Source organism: Monodon monoceros, unplaced genomic scaffold, assembly GCF_005190385.1.
Source record: "Monodon monoceros isolate NGI ecotype Baffin Bay Population unplaced genomic scaffold, NGI_Narwhal_1 Super_Scaffold_3, whole genome shotgun sequence".
Classification (NCBI taxonomy): domain Eukaryota; kingdom Metazoa; phylum Chordata; class Mammalia; order Artiodactyla; family Monodontidae; genus Monodon; species Monodon monoceros.
In genome coordinates this window covers 64,581,596-64,598,891 of record NW_021703780.1, presented here as the reverse complement: position 1 = coordinate 64,598,891, position 17,296 = coordinate 64,581,596, and the positions used below count along the sequence as shown (strand labels likewise).

Genomic DNA, 17,296 nt, shown 5'->3' with positions numbered 1-17,296 from the left:
GGAGATGCAATACTTCCAAATGACAGTGGTGCTATCTGTTTGAGCTGATGTGCTTGAAAGCAAGAGTGGGACTCAGATAAGCCCTGAGGTCACGTGGAGACTGTTGAGGAGATTGGTTAGGTATGTTAAAAAAACTTTAAATTTGTCTTCTATAGGGATCAATTCTATGGGCTGCAGCTTCTGGTTAATGGAATGTAGCCAGGATATTTCTGTATCAACCAGAGAATATGAGACCTTCTTGGCTTGAACTCTCATAATGTAATATGGCAGGATTAATGAGAGTAAAACTATATAAATGCTATTTACTCTAAGGGTAGGAGCCTGTCCTGCTGAGCTAGTAAGGAGAGAAAATACTGAGTGACCTGTGGAGACTGGGAGAGACTCCTCTCTCCTTCCCAGGGGAAAAGATAGTTAAGGAATTCGGCATTTTCTCACATGTTCTTAACTATCAGTAAAAGGGAGGAGAAAGCTCCCCTTAAACTATGTGCGAAGGTCTAAGTCCTGTGCAAAGCCATCTCCGGCAAAAGGCCACAGCTTTGTCACAATGTCAGTCACAGTCCAGTGTTGTGGAGGTAGGCTCCAAGTGGCAGCTGTCTGAGACTATGAGAAAAGCCCAGGGGCAGAGCTCTCCCTCAATTCCGGTGTAGGACTGAGACGGAGACAGAACACTGCATTGGGGTGTTTGGAGCAGCAGAGAGAATCAAAGGAGTGACTTCATACTTTTTCCTTCATCCCTGAACTGTTGGGTGAATTAACCATGAGGCTCTTAAGTGATTTAATTGCTTCAGAGAAAACATGAGCAGTATTGTTGTTAATCCCTAATTTTATTTCTTTAAACTACTCTCCAAAAGTAAACTTGTTGATTTTATGTTTTCCTGTTTTTTTCTAGAGGTGGTATCCAGGCATTCATCTTTTTTTAAAAGTTCCCCAGGTCATTCTATGTGCAGAGTTGAGAGCTACATTCTAGAGATTCATACTGATATATGAAAACGTGCCTAAAAGGATGTTCTGGGACTTCCCTGGTGGCACAGTGGTTAAGAATCCACCTGCCAATGCAGGGGACACGGGTTCGAGCCCTGGTCCGGGAAGATCCCACATGCCGTGGAGCAATTAAGCCTGTGCACCACAACTCCTGAGCCTGTGCTCTAGAGCCAGTGAGCCACAACCCCTGAAATCCGTGTGCCTAGAGCCTGTGCTCCGCAACAAGAGAAGCCACTGCAATGAGAAGCCCACTCACCGCAACTAGAGAAAGCCCGCGCACAGCAACGAAGACCCAATGCAGCCAAAAATAAATAAATTTATTAAAAAAAAAATGTAAAAAAAATAAAAGGGTGTTCCTTTAGCAGCAGTTGGTGTGCCTACATCCTTTACAGTCAGTGTGGCCGAGTCCACTAATGACATTTATCCAGCCCCCAAACTTGCACTGTCCTTCCACAATTAGTGGAGGAAACAATGCCATAGTCTCTTTCTTTCGCTTTAAATAAACCTCTTGTTGGGTCGGGCGGAGGAGCTAGGGAGTCTGGGCCTGCGGCCCACCCCAGGCTTTGGGTTTGGGGAGGTGCCTGAGTTTGGCCGGGACCCTGTAAAAGGCGGTGCGGGATGATGCCACCGCTGACCCGGGTCAGGCCCCGCCCAGGTCTCTGCCGGGACCTGGCGCCCCGCCCCACCTCGCGGCGGCCGCGCACTGCGAACTACATTTCCCATAATGCACACCGGGGCGGGCAGGGCCAGGCCCAGCGACTGGAGCCGGGCCTCAGCCGCCAGAGGCCGGCGAGTGCTGTCTTCCTGAGCCGGCAGCCAGGCAAGGGGCCGTGGGAGGGAGCGGTGGCCTGCGCTGTGGCCATGTCTGTGTCTGCAGGGGGCCGTGGTCCCGCGAACCTGAACCATCAGTCCGGGCCCGGCCGGACACCCGTGACCTCCCGGGGGTCCGGCAGAGGGCAGTGACCGGCAATCTCTGTGCTTCCTGACCCCTTCCCCCTCCCCGAGAAACAGGTGAGTCCGACTGCCAACCCACGTGGCTTGGGGGCGCCGAGAGACTGGAGAGCTGTCATCTTTGAAGGGAGGGGCTTGAAGACTGGGGGCCCCTGCAGTCTACGCTGCCACTTGCGGTAGAAGGACTGGGTCTCTCTGGGGTCCCTTCGCCGGTTCCCAGCTGGGGAATACAAAAGGCGAGGCCTGGAACTCTTCCTTCGGCTGGAAGGGCAAAGTCCTGTAGCCCCAACGCACACACATTCGGCCCAGCAGAGTGCTCTCAGAGACTGGCAGAGGTTGACTGTGGGGTGAGCAGGAAGCTCCTGAAAGTGTCTTGAGGCTTGGGACTTTGCCTTCAAGGGTGCCCTGGCTCAGATAACCAAGCTGCCTCTTGCACCTGTTGAGCCACACTTTCTGGGCTCGAGTTTGCTGGGGAGGGTGAGCAGCCTTTGTCAGAAAGGGGAGTGACCACTAGCAGTGACAAGTACCAAGCTATACTCTCAGCGTGGAGTAGGCATCCTGCTGAAGCAGTTACAGCACAGCCTCACCTGGACCCTGTCTGCCACACATCCATGCATCCTGGCACCATCCTCCCAGATAGCCCACTCACCAAAGGGTCAAGGCAGGATAGGACACTATCTAAGCAGGAAGAGGGAGCAAGAGTGGTAGGGACCCAGTAGGGAGGGGTTCTTGCAAGGCCCTTCCTCTCTCCAGGCCAGGCACCTAGAGGAGGGAGGCATACCAGAAGGGCTGATTGAGCTAACTTGTTTGGTGACATTGCTCAAAGGCACAGCAGAGCACTTCTAGGGAAAATAGCAAGCCCTGGGGGCTTCTAGAGAGGCTGCCTGAGAAGGGGCCCCAAGGGAGTATCTGGGACTGGTTCCAAGAGACCTCTCTTGCTTAACTGCTTCAGGCCCAGCCACCCAAGAGCTTCAGCCACACAGGTTATGGCTCCAATGGGGTTTGGGGTGGGTTTTGCTATGAGTCATTCACCCTCCCTGCTTAGTTTCCAGTGTAAATGTCCAGAGAACTGTTTGCTTCACCAGGGCTTTTGGCTGGACCCCGATACTTGCCTTGGAGACATTGAGGTACTACATGATTTCGGGTGGTTGGAGAACTGTTCGGAAGGAGATGTCCACTAGCCCCAGCCAGCTGACCCTGCCCTCACAACATGCAGGTACCATGTTGGGTAGTACTCAGCCATGCTGGGCGCAGTTACCTAAATCCCACTGGGATCAGTGGGTAGTGGGCCCTCAGGGGTAAGCTGCTGTAGACCTTGTTTTGGTCTTTGAGCCAGAGGCGCAAGGCCACAGAGCAGGGACATGTGGTAGAAAGGAGTTCAGCTTGGGAGAGACTTCTGGGAGCAGCAGGGAAGTTACAGGTCTGTCCTGAAACTTCAGGATGAATAGCCAGTTAGCCTGGAGGAACTCTCAGCCCTAGGCCCAAAGGCATCTCTTTGTCCCAGCATCACAGATGGGTCATTTCAGGCCAGAGCCCACCTGGCTTCATGAGGTCAGAAGCACGTCCTGCTCACTAAGGGCCTGGCTCAGGATGAGCAAACTCGCAAAGGACTGATTTACATGGCAGAGATTACTGGATCTGTGTATAAGTGCAGGTACACATGGTCTGAATAAGAATAATCATGATGTGCTAAAGACAGCTGAGTGTATATGTACCTACTCTGTGCTAGGGTAACCAAATTACATGGATTATCTCATTTAATCCTTCCACAACCCAATGAATCAGTGCTGTCATCATCCTCATTTCATAGGTGAGAAAGCTGAGATTTATAAAACCAAGCCAGGTTAATACAGGCCCCTCTGACTCCAGAGCCATTGTTACTGAACACTTAACTACTACCAAGGACTAAGTCTTCCCTACAGGCAGGAGTCTCCCAAGGCTACATTGGAGCTGGGTGTTCTCTGAGGATCTTTCATCTTCTCCCTTCCAAAGTTATTTATCTGACAAATGTTAATTAAAGTCCTGCTTATGGAGCTGACATTCTGAAATTTGCGACAGCTCACAGGGTTACCTTCAATGTAGAAAAATAAAGCAGGGCAAGGGAGATAAGAATCCAGGATATTCCAGGAAGGCCTCTCTGATAAGGTAACACTTGAGCAGCAACCTGAAGGAAGTGACAGAGTGAGTCATGTAGATATTTGGCCAAGTAGTGGAATAGGTGAGGTGGGGGGCAGGGGGAAAAGTAGGGAGGTGTGGTCCAGGCAGAAAATTCAGCAAGAGCAAAGTTCTGAAGTGAAGGAATACTCAGGATTTACATTTACAGTATACTCAAGGAAAGCCATAATGTCAGTGTGGCTGGGTTGAAGCAAAGCAAGTAGGGGAAAGAATAGGAGATGAGGTTGAAGAAGTAATTTGGGGGGTGGGGTGCAGTGCGTGTAGACAGAGAGGTTCTTGTGCACCACTGTGAGGAAATTGGCTTTCTCACTGGGTTAGGTGTGACCATTACAGACTAGTGAGCAAAGGAGCTACGTGACTTGACTTCTGTCTCAAGCAGATCACTTTGAGTGCTGTGAGAAGGATAGACTGTACAGGGACAAGGACAGAAGTGGGGAGACTGGTTAAAAGACTGTTGCAATGCTGGAGAGGGTGTGAAGGAAAGGGAACCCTCTTATACTGTTGGTGGGAATGTAAATTGATACAGCCACTATGGAGAACAGTATGGAGGTTCCTTAAAAAACCAAAAAGTAGAACTACCATACGACCCAGCAATCCCACTACTGGGCATATACCCTGAGAAAACCATAATTCAAAAAGAGTCATGTACCACAGTGTTCATTGCAGCACTGTTTACAATAGCCAGGACATTTACAATAGCCAGGACCCATGTGTTCATCGACTGATGAATGGATAAAGATGTGGCACATATATACAATGGAATATTACTCAGTCATAAAAAGAAACAAAATTGAGTTATTTGTAGTGAGGTGGATGGACCTAGAGTCTGTCAAACAGAGTGAAGTAAGTCAGAAAGAGAAAAACAGATACCATATGCTAACACATATATATGGAATCTAAAAAAAAAATGGTTCTGATGAACCTAGGTGCAGGACAGGAATAAAGACACAGACGTAGAGAATGGACTTGAGGACACGGGGATGGGGAAGGGTAAGCTAGGATGAAGTGAGAGAGTGGCATTGACATATATACACTACCAAATGTAAAATAGATAGCTAGTGGGAAGCAGCCACATGGCACAGGGAGATCAGCTTGCTGCTTTGTGACCACCTAGAGGGGTGGGATAGGGAGGGTGGGAGGGAGACGCAAGAAGGAGGGGATATGGGGATATTTGTATATGTATAGCTGATTCACTTTGTTACGCAGCAGAAGCTAACACGACATTGAAAAGCAATTATACTCCAATAAAGATGTTAAAAAAAAAAAAGACTTGCAACAATCTGCTAGAGAGATAATGTTGACTGGGACCAATGTGATAGTGGTGGAGGTGATGAGAAGTGGTCAGATTCTGAATATGGGCATTTCCCCATGGAACATCAGTAATCTGTTCCATGAAAGTTGGACATTCTGTCTGGAATCACTAACTTAGTATCTGTTTCCCACTTTTTTTTTTTAACATTTTATTGAAGTATAGTTGATTTATGTGTTTCCCCATTATTTCAAATGGGAAAAAGTATAATTCTTCCTTCATCAACCCCAAATCCCCAATTTTCTAAAATGGCACTAAAACACAAGGAAAAGACATACCTAATACATGCCAAATAAATTATAATGTTAGGATACAAAATGCTTAAAACACTTCCTCCTGATCAAACAGTGTTGCTTTGATACAGCATCATGGCCTCTTTCAGTACCTGCAAATAGCCATGATGTAAGTAAACCCCTTTTGTTGGCACTCAATGATCTATCAGTTCTATTTGAAATGTAATTTGAGGCTTTAAATGCACATTCCTTTATTAAAAAATATAGATCAAGTGTTGATAATAGTTTTTTTCTATGTAAACATAAGCTCAATCAGTACAAGTTTGTTGTATTAGTTATCTGTTGCTGTGTAACAAGTTATCCCAAAACTTAGCAGCTCAAACCAATAATAAATATTTATTATCTCATGCAGTTCCTGAGGGTCAGGAATTTGGGACCATCTTAGCTGGATGATTCAGGCCCAGTGTCTCTCGTGAGATTGCAGTCATTCAAAGGCATGACTGGGGCTAGATGATTTGCTTCCAAGACTGCTTGCTCACATGACTAGCACATTGGTACTGGCTGTTCTCAGGTTTCAGTTTCTTACCGCGAGCTCCTCTCTTTAGGGCTGCTTGAGTGTCCTCACAACTGATGGCTGATGGCTGCACCTAGAGAGAGTGATCCAAGAGAACAAAGCAGAAGCCACTATGTCTTTTATGACCTAGCCTCAGAAGTCACACATTGTCATTTTCACATTATCCTGTTGGTGACATAGATTAGTTCTGCTCAGTGTGGGATGGGAGTATATAGACTTGAATGCTGGGAGTTGAGAATCACTGGGGACCATTTGGAAGGCTGGCTACCACAGCTGTGTATTAAAAACCAAGAGGCATTCTATGTGGCAAAGGTTAATGAGAGACATTTTGCTGGGTGTACCTGTATTCTGAAGTAAAGCTGACAAGATTTGCTGGTGGTTTGGTATATGAGGTACGGGAAAAAGAGAGGCATAAGGGATGCCTCCAAGATTTTTTGCTAAATAACTGGAAGTATCAAATTGTCTTTCACTGAGATGGAGAAAACTCTGAGAGGAACAACTTTTTAAGGGGATGATCAGGAACTCAGTTTTGGACATAGAACTTTGAGATACTATAAGATATCCAAGGGCAGACATCAAGTAAACAGTTAAATGTGTGTGCCTCTGGAAGTCAGAAGAGAGATTAGGGCTGTGAATAAAATTTGGAATCATTAATTTATCAGTGAAATTTAAAACCATGAGACTGAATAAGGTCACCAAAGGATCGAATGAAGACAGAAAAGAGATCCAGGACCTGAAATCTTGGTCCCTCCACAGTAAGAAGAACTGTAAAGAGAACTTAGAAGGAGTGGTCCATGAGGTAGGAGAACCATGAAAGGAGAGTGATGTGCCAGAAGCCAAGAGAAGAAAGTGTTTTGAGAGAGAGGAAATAATCATTGTGGCTGCTGAGTGAAGTGAGATGATCCTGGAGGTCACTGGAGACCTTGAGGGAGCAGTGTTACTGGAGTAATAGTTGGAATGGATTCAAGTGTGAATGGGAAAAGTGGAGAGACACCTTAGCGCTCCACATTTCCCAGTCCCTCTGGCCACATGACTAGTTCTGGCCAATCTGGACTTTGAAGTATTTAAGAGTTCTGACATGACCCTCCAGCCCTGTCTTCCATTGCCAGGTGACGGCAGAGCTATAAGATGCTAGTAGCCTGGATTCCTGAATCACTGCCCGGAGGGAGCTGCTCTGAATTGCTACCAAACCCACAGTACGTGAGCAAAAAATAAGCCTTTAGTGCTCGCTTCGGCAGCACATATACTAAAATTGGAACGATACAGAGAAGATTAGCGTGGCCCCTGTGCAAGGATGACATGCAAATTCCTGAAGCGTTCCATATTTTTTGGTTCAGGCGGTAATGCGAGTGATGGGGAGTGGCGCGGGGTGGCAGATGAAGGTTCGCTCTCCCGCTGCTCACCTCCTGCTGTGCGGCCCACTTCCTAACAGCCCACGTCCCAGATAGAGGTCCGCAGCCTGGGAGTTGGGGACCCCTGCTGTATATAATGGAGTCAGCCTGTCAAATTAGGAACTTGTAAATATTTTAATACATATTATCCTTTAGAGATTATTAAAAAATGCTTGCAAAATCTGTGAAGGTGGTCAAAAGGTACAAACTTCCAGTTATAAAATAAATAAATCCTGAGGATGTAATGTACAGCATAGTGACTATAATTAATAATGCTTGTATATTTGAAAGTTGCTACAAGAGTAGGTATTAAAAGTTCTCATCACAAGAAAAAAATTTTGTAACTATGTGTGGTGATGGATGTTAACGACACATGGTGGTGACCATTTTGCAATATATACAAATATTGAATCATTATGTTGTAGACCTGAAACTAATCTAATGTTATACATAGATTATTTCTCAATAAAAAAATGCTTGCAATAAAAAAAAAAAAAGAAAAAGCCTTTAGGGAATTCCCTGGCAGTCCAGTGGTTAGGACTCTGCACTTCCATTGCCTGCAGCCCAAGTTCAATCCCACAAGCCATGTGATATGGCCAAAACAAACAAAAAAAGCCTTTATGTGTAAAGCCTCTACCATTTTGGCACTCATTTGTTACACAGCATAGCCTAGCTTACGTGACTAATTAAACTCCAAGTACTGTTTACTGTTTTGAGGTTTGTTTGTTTGTTTTATAAAGGACAGCAAAAAAAAAAAAATAGGGTGGTACCTAGAGGGGAATGTAGAGTTAAGGCGAGGTTTGTTTTAAGGTTTTAATTGAAATAAAACAAACATAAAGTTCACAAATCGTAAGTACAGCTCAATGAATTATAACAGAGTAAACACATCTAAGGGAAGGTGTTTGGAAAATGGAAGAAACATCAGTATATTGGTGATGAATAGGGGAGAAGGAGACACTGATGATCCGAGAGAGAGAGGGACAGCTGCTGAAGCCATATGCTTGGATGGGTGAGAGGGGCTGGAGTGGAGGCGTTAGTGGAGCCCAGACAGCTCATCTTTAGTAAGAAGGAGGAAGGCAGAGTCTGGCAGGTGAGGTGAGGTGGTAGTGGGAATCTTGGAAGTTCTCTTTTGCTGACTTCCATGTCGTCAGTGAAATAGAAGGTAAGGTTATCACTGATAGTGCTGAGGGTGAGCATTGGAGAAGATGATGGAAGCTTGAGAAGAGAGAAGATGTGAAGCTCTCCACTAGGGGAGTGGGAAAGTGAGTACACATAGAAATGTAGGGCATTCCCATTTAAAGTAATTGTTCTGGACCCTCTCCTCAGAAAAAAGCACATACCAATCCAGGCCTCCATCCAAGGAGCCAGGTCCAGAAGCCCTGACCACAACCCCAGGACTGGCAGTAGCAGCTTGCCCTCTGCCTGTATATGGACAGACTCATCTCTCTGGGGTCGCTTTCTCTTTACACAGCAATGCAGACCCCAACCGGGCTTTTAGGTTAGCTTGTAAAATAATGGTCTTCAAGGTTCTCATGTGGCCTGTGTCTTCTTGCTCAAGATCTGGACATGCCCTAGTTTCCTTAGCACCCACTGCCCTGGGCTCCGTGGTGTTGCGGTGGCTGTTTTGGCCTGTTTTGGATTGCTCCTCTTGGTCTCAGTCTCAGAGGAGACCTTTCTGGATGCCTCCCCAGGTTCCTGTTGAGGGCATGCAGCTTCTTAATTACTCTTCATCAGAAAAGGTGGACCACACCTTGGTCTTCTGGGCTCTGACCCTCGCTGGGAACCATCACTCTTGATTGTCCTGATGGACAGGATTGGTGGCCTAGAAAATCCCAAAAGGTAGATGTTCTCCCAAATAATCTTCCTTTGAAGATTATTCAAAGCGCACTCTGTGTGGGGTGATGCTGTTGACCAGTGGTACCCAACCCCCACTTAACTCTGTGGTGCTCCGGGACCAGTGGGGGCGTGGCCATCAGGCCAGTCTCTGGCCCTGCCTCCCTCTCTGTCTGTTTTGCACATTGAACTGCTTTACAAGATTAATTTGAAGAAAGGATTCCATAGCTTACAACAAAGATGACAGAAGAGCTTGAAAATCAATTCTTTGGGTACACTTGCAGGAGCTGCCTGCTAGGAACTTGTGGTCGGAGAGAGTTCTTAGACACAGGTAAGCGGGGGCCACACAAATGTTAGTGCTGGTGACACTGTTTTGAAATCACTCTTCTCGTGAATGTTTTTGAGCACCTACTTCATGCCAGGCTCAGGGTGGAGTCATTTGCCCAAGGTTACAGAGCTAGTAAGGGACAAGCCTCAATTATTCCCTATGGACTCTGCTCCAGGAGGGCAGGGACAGAGTCGGCTTTGCTCACACTAACACCAGTCCCCCCCAGGCCCCTGGCCTGCCTGCAGTGCCTTCCTCATGAGTCTCTGACTAGTCTTTGCTGCCCTTCTAGCCCATCCAGCCAAATTTCTATTCCCTAAAGGGTTAGTGCCTCAGATGGAACCCTTCTCCTATGGATTGTTTGTTGCCTGCCAAATGAAGACCCTTCAGCCTGACATTAAGGGACCTTAGAGGCTGATCCCAAGAGAGCCACCCAACTTCGTTATCCCTGACATCCACTCTTGGCCACCTCCACCTGGCCCTGAGGCTGCAGAAGGACTGGGAGATCAGGCTGAGTTTGTCCTTAGTGTCCATCAAATGGGCACTGAGAACTGACATGTCCATAGTTGTTTTTAACTGGAGAGGTGAGCCCTGGTGCCAAATTCAAAAGGTACAGAATGCAAGGAGAAAAGCAAGGCTTGGGCCTGTTTACTCTGACTCACTTTGTTCATAGTAAATGTCTAAATATCAAAAAGAACTGATTTGTCAACTCAGTTTTGAATGGAGAAATGTTCATGGTAGGATGTACAGTGGAAGATATCAGGATACAGAATGGTTTCAATTCCCAGCTCCAGCGCTTCTTTCCTGTCGTGACATTGGACAATGTGCTTACACTCTCTCAGCTTCAGTTTCTTCATATGTAAAGCTTGTCTGACAAGAGTGCCTGCCTCAGAGAAGAGTGATCAGGATTACATAAAAATCCACATAGGGACTGGGACTTCCCTGGAACTTCTAGGGGTAAAGAATCCGCCTTCCAATGCAGGGGATGCAGGTTCGATCCCTGGTCAGGGAACTAAGATCCCACATGCCGCGGGGCAACTAAGCCCGTGTGCCATAACTAGAGAGAGAAAGAAACCCTGCACACCACAACTAGAGAGAAGCTTGAGTGCCGCAACTAAGACCCGACACAGGGACTTCCCTGGTGGCGCAGTGGTTAAGAATCCGCCTGCCAATGCAGGGGCACGGGTTTGATCCCTGGTCCAGGAAGATCCTGAAGATCGCAGAGCAACTAAGCCCGTGCGCCACAACTACTGAGCCTGCGCTCTAGAGCCCGTGCTCCGCAACGAGAAGCCACCACAATGAGAAGCCCGCGCACCACAACGAAGCTTAACCCCTGCTCACCACAACTAGAGAAAGCCCACAAGCAGCAACGAAGACCTAACAGCCAAAAAAAAAAAAAAAAAAAAAAAGTATATTTATTTATTTATTTTGGCTGCACCGGGTCTTAGTTGCAGCATGCAGGATCTTTAGTTGTGGCATGAGGGATCTTTTAGTTGCAGCATGCCACTCTTAGTTTCAGCATGCGGGAACTAGTTCCCTGACCAGGGATTGAGCCGGGCCCCCTGTATTGGGAGCACAGAGTCTCAACCACTGGACCACCAGGCAAGTCCCCCATGCATTCTTTTATAATCAGAAAGAGAACAGCACGCTTCTTTAGAAGGGAATATTCAGAACCCATTCCCCAGAGGTTTGAGTTAGCTGGGTCCTGGTGAGGGATACTTTCCTGTACTTAACCACTCTTAATTATGCCAGTGAATCCTGCCACTAGCACCTTCCCCCTTACCCTCAATGATGCCTTTGTTTGCCCCACAGGAGAGCCCAAGGGATGGCTGCTGACATGCAGAGGAAGAGAAGCAGCGAAGGCCCTGATGGCACGTTGGCTCCTTCTGATGGGCAGAGTGTGGAGAGAGCTGAGAGCCCCACACCAGGACTGGCCCAGGGAATGGAGCCAGGTATGGGCAGGGTGCGCAGCCCCAGCCAGCTTACAGCTAGAGCAGCCTCCAGGGCAATCGGGATTCCCAACCACTCTTTCACTGTCACTCATTCATGCATGTGTTCACTCACTTGTTAGCTATTTGTCATGTGCTGGGGATACTGCAAGGATCCAGGCTCAGTGTGCATCTGGCCTTCCTCTCCACTTCATTTTGTGCCACTTGCTCTGTGCTGTCTTGCCACCAGTGTGGGCTCTTCTCCTATTTCCTGTGTCTACAGGTACCTCCCTGGCTCCTTCTCTCTCTCTCAGCTCTCAACTTAAATGTCACCTCCTCACAAGAGAGGCCTGCTCTGACCATGCTCTGCACAGAACACTAGTGAATTTGTAGTCTTATTTGTGTGTGTATGTATTGCCCATCTTTCTTGTCCACAAGATTGTGAGCTCTTTGAGCACAGAGCTGTTGTATCCCCAATGCCTGGTACAGTGTTGAACTCATAATAGAGACTCAAAACATATCTCTTGAACTCTTCTGTCCAAAAAAAAATCAGTAAAGGAAAACTGACATGGTCCCTGCCTTGGGGGAGCCACAGGCTAGTGAGAGCATTCCAGTGGAGGGGGCTAGGAACCATGGGTCCCTGTGCAGGGTCAGGGAGCCTTCTCCCAGGGAGAGAGATTTGCTGAGCACAGGAGGTATTCCAGGCACAGGGCGAGGTGCTGGGAACACAGCAGGGAAAAACCAGGTTCCTGCCCATGAGGGGGAACCCCACTGCAGTTGGGGAGAAGGGCAATAACTGATAAGTGCCCCAAGAGAAGTCAAGGAGGGGGATATGATAGAGTGCCTGGGTTTGGGGGTCAGGTGACAGGGACAACTAACATCTTTGCTGTGAGCTGAAGTGTGACAGGGAGCTGGCATGCAAGGAGGTGGGAGTGCCTTCCATGCAGAGGGAACAGGAGATGCAGAGGCCCTGAGGTAGGTGGGGATATCCAAAGAGCAGATGCACGAAGGGCTGTGAGGTGAGAGTGAGAGGGGCAGGCAGATACTGGCTACCACCACAGCCTTGAGGGGTTGGGGTCTTATTCCCAGGGTGAGGGGAGGAGGCTGGTGGGCTATAAGTCACAGCAAAGCATGACTTGTAGCCAGAAGGAACAGTGGCTTACCTCATCAGGACAGGCAGAGTACTGTATTGGGCACCTTGCTGGTGAGGTGGTCTGCCAGAAGCTACTGCTCTAAACACCAGTGCTTTTGGCTGGCAGGTGCCGGACAGGAGGGTGCCATGTTCGTCCATGCCCGTTCCTATGAGGACCTGACTGAATCAGAGAATGGGGTGGCTTCTGGGGAGAGCCCCAAGGAGGGTGCTGGTGGTCCTCCACCTCTGCCTACAGACATGCGCCAGATCAGCCAGGACTTCAGTGAGCTGAGCACCCAGCTGACAGGTGTCGCCCGAGACCTGCAGGAGGAGATGCTTCCAGGAAGCTCTGAGGACTGGCCGGAGTCCCCAGGGGCAGCTGAGCGACCAGCCACAGAGCCCTCAAGAGAGGGCACTGGTGAAGGGGATGAGGAGGAGACTGCTGAGGCATGGCGCCTGCACCAGAAGCATGTCTTCGTGCTGAGCGAGGCGGGGAAGCCTGTGTACTCCCGCTATGGGTCAGAGGAGGCACTTTCCAGCACCATGGGTGTCATGGTGGCCCTGGTATCCTTCCTGGAGGCTGACAAGAATGCCATCCGTTCCATCCATGCAGGTGAGCCACCAGGAGGAGGGTGCCAGGAGGTCTCCCTGGCCAGGAGAGACCATACCAGGTTTCGGACTCCCAGGGACTAGAGGGCTGGGATGTGCTATGTGACCAAGGGTAGTCCCTCCACCTCACCGAGCCCCAGGTCCTCATCTGAACATGGGAAAACAACACTGACTGCCTCATAGGGCTGTTGTGGGGGCCAAAGGTGGCTCGCACATGGGCTTTGCCCTTGCAGAAGGTGAGAAGCCGGGGGAGGTGGCCAAAAAAATCCCAGGTCTTGAGCCCCACCCAGCTCTTGCCACTTAGCCCAAGAATGTGTGTCTTTCTGAAGTGCTTCCTGCATTTTAGCTGGTCCCAGTCTGTGAAACAAGTGGCAGGAAAGGGGAAAGGGGGGCCCATGGGCATCTGTTTTTCTTTCATCCTGAAGCCGCCTCTGTGTGCACCGTTCTGAGGGGAGGTGGAGAGATTGTGGAAAGCTGCACGGGAAAAGCAGGGCTCTGAGGGTGCTAGGGCAGGCCATTCAGGGAGGGCTTTCCGGAGAAGGGCTGAAGCTGACACCACCCCTATCCGTCGGTCCCATCAGATGGCTACAAGGTAGTATTCGTGCGCCGGAGCCCACTGGTGCTGGTGGCGGTGGCCCGCACGCGGCAGTCGGCACAGGAACTGGCGCAAGAGTTGCTCTACATCTACTACCAGATCCTGAGCCTTCTTACGGGCGCGCAGCTGAGCCACATCTTCCAGCAGAAGCAGAACTATGACCTGCGGCGCCTGCTCTCGGGCTCTGAGCGCATCACGGACAACCTGCTGCAGCTTATGGCGCGAGACCCCAGTTTCCTGATGGGGGCGGCGCGCTGCCTGCCCTTGGCGGCGGCCGTGCGCGACGTCGTGAGTGCCAGCCTGCAGCAGGCGCGCGCCCGCAGCCTCGTCTTCTCCATCCTGCTGGCGCGCAACCAGCTTGTGGCGCTTGTGCGCCGCAAGGACCAATTCCTGCACCCCATCGACCTGCACCTGCTCTTCAACCTCATAAGTTCCTCCTCGTCCTTCCGTGAGGGCGAGGCCTGGACGCCCGTGTGCCTGCCCAAATTCAACGCAGCCGGCTTCTTCCACGCACACATCTCTTACCTGGAGCCTGACACGGATCTCTGCCTGCTGCTCGTCTCCACCGACCGTGAGGACTTCTTTGCAGTGTCTGACTGCCGCCGCCGCTTTCAGGAGCGCCTGCGGAAGCGCGGAGCGCACCTGGTGCTGCGGGAGGCACTGCGCACACCTTACTACAGTGTTTCCCAAGTGGGCATCCCTGACCTGCGCCACTTCCTCTATAAGTCAAAGAGCTCGGGACTCTTCACCAGGTGAGGGAGGGCCTTGGGGAGACTGCTTGGGGGAGACAAGGGCGTGGTGGGGGGGCGGGCGGCCGGTTGGGCCTGAGCTCTGTTGCAGTCCTGAAGCTGATGACCCCTCTGGGAATGGACCGACCTGCTGTGTCTGTTTGACTCTGATACCAGGGGCCCAAACCCCCTATCACCCTACTCCCCATCAGCATACACCTCTCTACTTCAGTCATTTCCCATAAGGCCTTGAAATACCCAATACACCCAGGGAAGGAAGCTGGAACAGAGGTCTCCTCTGTTTGGTCAGTTTGGTCCAGCCCAGGATGCACAACTCCTCCACTTCCTCCTCCAGCAGAGGGGCTGGGGCCAGATGAGGCATCTTCTATCCTCCTTTTACCCCTTTTTGGTCCAGAAGGTTCCTGGCTCACTTTTCCTTCATCTCAGACCTGTCACTCTGTCTAGGACACCTAAACCCAGATTGGTTTTTCCAAGGGAGGGTCACCAAAGATGCCATGAACTTGGGGGAGAGGGGAGAACAGGGCTCCAGTCTGGGTGGGCCCAGCTTTGTCCTGGGGAGTCTTCAGTGGTGAGGAGACAATGCCTTGTCCTGGGGTGGGGGGGGCATTTGGAGGGTAGGACCCATGGTGGAGTCTCCCTGGCTAGGAATAGGTGTTTCTGGATCTCCAGAGAAGCCAGTGGAAGTCATTCCTTTGCGAACCTACTCCCCCATCTCCAGCCCTGAGATCGAGGCCCCGTACACCAGTGAAGAGGAGCAGGAGCGGCTGCTGGGCCTCTACCAGTACCTGCACAGCCGCGCCCACAATGCCTCCCGCCCACTCAAGACTATCTACTACACGGGCCCCAACGAGAACCTCCTGGCTTGGGTAAGGCAGCCCTGGGATGGGCTGGGCTTCATCGGGGTCCTGGGCAAGGGCCACGAGGGTTGTCTAATCTGGATGACCACCCTGTGCCCCCTTCCTCCAGGTGACAGGCGCCTTTGAGCTCTACATGTGCTACAGCCCCCTGGGAACCAAGGCGTCGGCCGTCAGTGCCATCCATAAACTGATGCGCTGGATCCGCAAAGAAGAAGACCGCCTCTTCATCCTCACGCCCCTCACATACTGATGAGAATTTGTGTGGGCTCGGCCCTCCTAGGCACACCAGGCTGTGGAAGCCATGGGAGCTTCCAGGTGGGGCTGGCCTCTCTGGCCCAGGCAGCAGGCAGGGACTGTGGGTTGGTGTGTGCATTAAAGTGCTTTGGGGAAGACACTTGTGGGCCTTGTCACTGCTTCCTTCACTCTCACTCACACACAGACACTGGATCCTCCTCCCTAGGCCCTGCCCATGCTTCCCCATGCACAGCATCACATGTGCTCAGAGTTGGCCCCTGGGCTGGGGCTGTTTTCATTCAGCTGAAGTCCTGCCACGTGTAAAGTGTTCTCTAGGACCCCACTGGCCTTCCCCACCACGACCAACCTCCCGCAATGCCCCACCCCATGCTCAGTCTGAGCCCCTGGTGCCTCCCCTGTCACTCCTAGGTGGGATTCCCAGCTGCATGGCCTGAAGGACCACCCAACCACCTGGGATCCCTGACTGTGGCTCTGCTTAATGGACTGCTGTAGTTCAGCAGGGGCTGAACTGAGTAAGACAGGGACAGTCAAGTGGAGAGAGTCTGAGCCCGAGCATGGGTGGGAGCCCTTGGTGAGGTGGCCCAGTGTTCAGCACAAATTCAGAGTCCAGCCTCACTATAGCTGTAGGCCTCTGGGGAAACTACTCCAGCTTAGGGTTCCTCATGAAGGCTGTCTACCTCAGCTCCCCTACCTCCAGCCAGCACATTCCTCAGGATGGCCCCCAGGAGTGAGCCAGAGGACCTGAAAGAAGACCCAGCTGACCTCTGGGGCAGGAGTGGACCCTGCCCTAAGAAGGGCTGATGCCCTTTTCAGTCACCCTGTTCCCTGGCATGGCCCAGCCTACGTGGGCCACCAGGAACATCCCAGGAGGCTCAGCAGTGAAGGCCCAGCCCCATTCACTCTACCATGAGACCTTCTTAGGACAGAGCCCAAGGCACAGTGCAGAAAGGTTCTACCTCCCTGCTGGGGACTCTCCTAGTTATGCCACAACTGAACCATCTCACTGGCCAGGGAAACAGAAGACCTAGGAAGTGTTTGGGAGAATAGTGTCCATGGAATATGGTCTTCAGACTATAGAGTGAATCACCTTCATGCAGCCTCTGAGTGCTGGACCAAGATACTGTGCCACTAAAACCAACCCAGGCTGGAAAATGTGTCTTTGTAGGTGGCATAGGCCAAGGATACACTGGAATGAGTCACTTACTGTCCCAGGAAATGGCAGCACAGCCCCTGCCCTTGGCCCCACCCCAGATCACATTAGAATGGGTATGGCAGCAGGCCACCTGCCCAGACCCCAAAGCCCCTCTGGAGCAGCCACAGGCTTGGTGGGTGCTGCTCACACTGCCCACATGCCCTGGGTCTCTTTTCTGTCTGCTTGCTGTTTCTGTTCCTTCCCTGA

The 17,296-nt window shown here is 50.5% G+C and overlaps 1 protein-coding gene and 1 non-coding gene across 5 annotated transcripts; both read left to right on the top strand.

Annotated features, from left to right (window-relative positions):
* The first annotated feature begins 1,589 nt into the window (after window positions 1-1,589).
* MON1A (MON1 homolog A, secretory trafficking associated) lies at window positions 1,590-16,038 on the top strand. Of its 4 annotated transcripts, XM_029244378.1 has the most exons (7): window positions 1,764-1,992; window positions 3,018-3,148; window positions 11,585-11,724; window positions 12,960-13,445; window positions 14,023-14,788; window positions 15,504-15,651; window positions 15,752-16,029. In XM_029244378.1, exons 3-7 carry the CDS (start codon window positions 11,598-11,600, stop codon window positions 15,890-15,892), a joined length of 1,668 nt encoding a protein of 555 aa, XP_029100211.1. In that variant the 5' UTR covers window positions 1,764-1,992; window positions 3,018-3,148; window positions 11,585-11,597; the 3' UTR covers window positions 15,893-16,029. The 4 variants fall into 4 exon arrangements, with proteins under 4 accessions (XP_029100210.1, XP_029100211.1, XP_029100212.1 ...); XM_029244377.1 differs by lacking the exon at window positions 3,018-3,148 and having other exon boundaries at window positions 1,590-1,992; window positions 15,752-16,038; XM_029244380.1 differs by lacking the exons at window positions 1,764-1,992; window positions 3,018-3,148 and adding an exon at window positions 7,337-7,419.
* Window positions 7,446-7,552, top strand: LOC114908215. Its single transcript, XR_003796906.1, has one exon. It is a non-coding gene; the product is annotated as a U6 spliceosomal RNA (small nuclear RNA).
* Window positions 16,039-17,296: the final 1,258 nt, after the last annotated feature.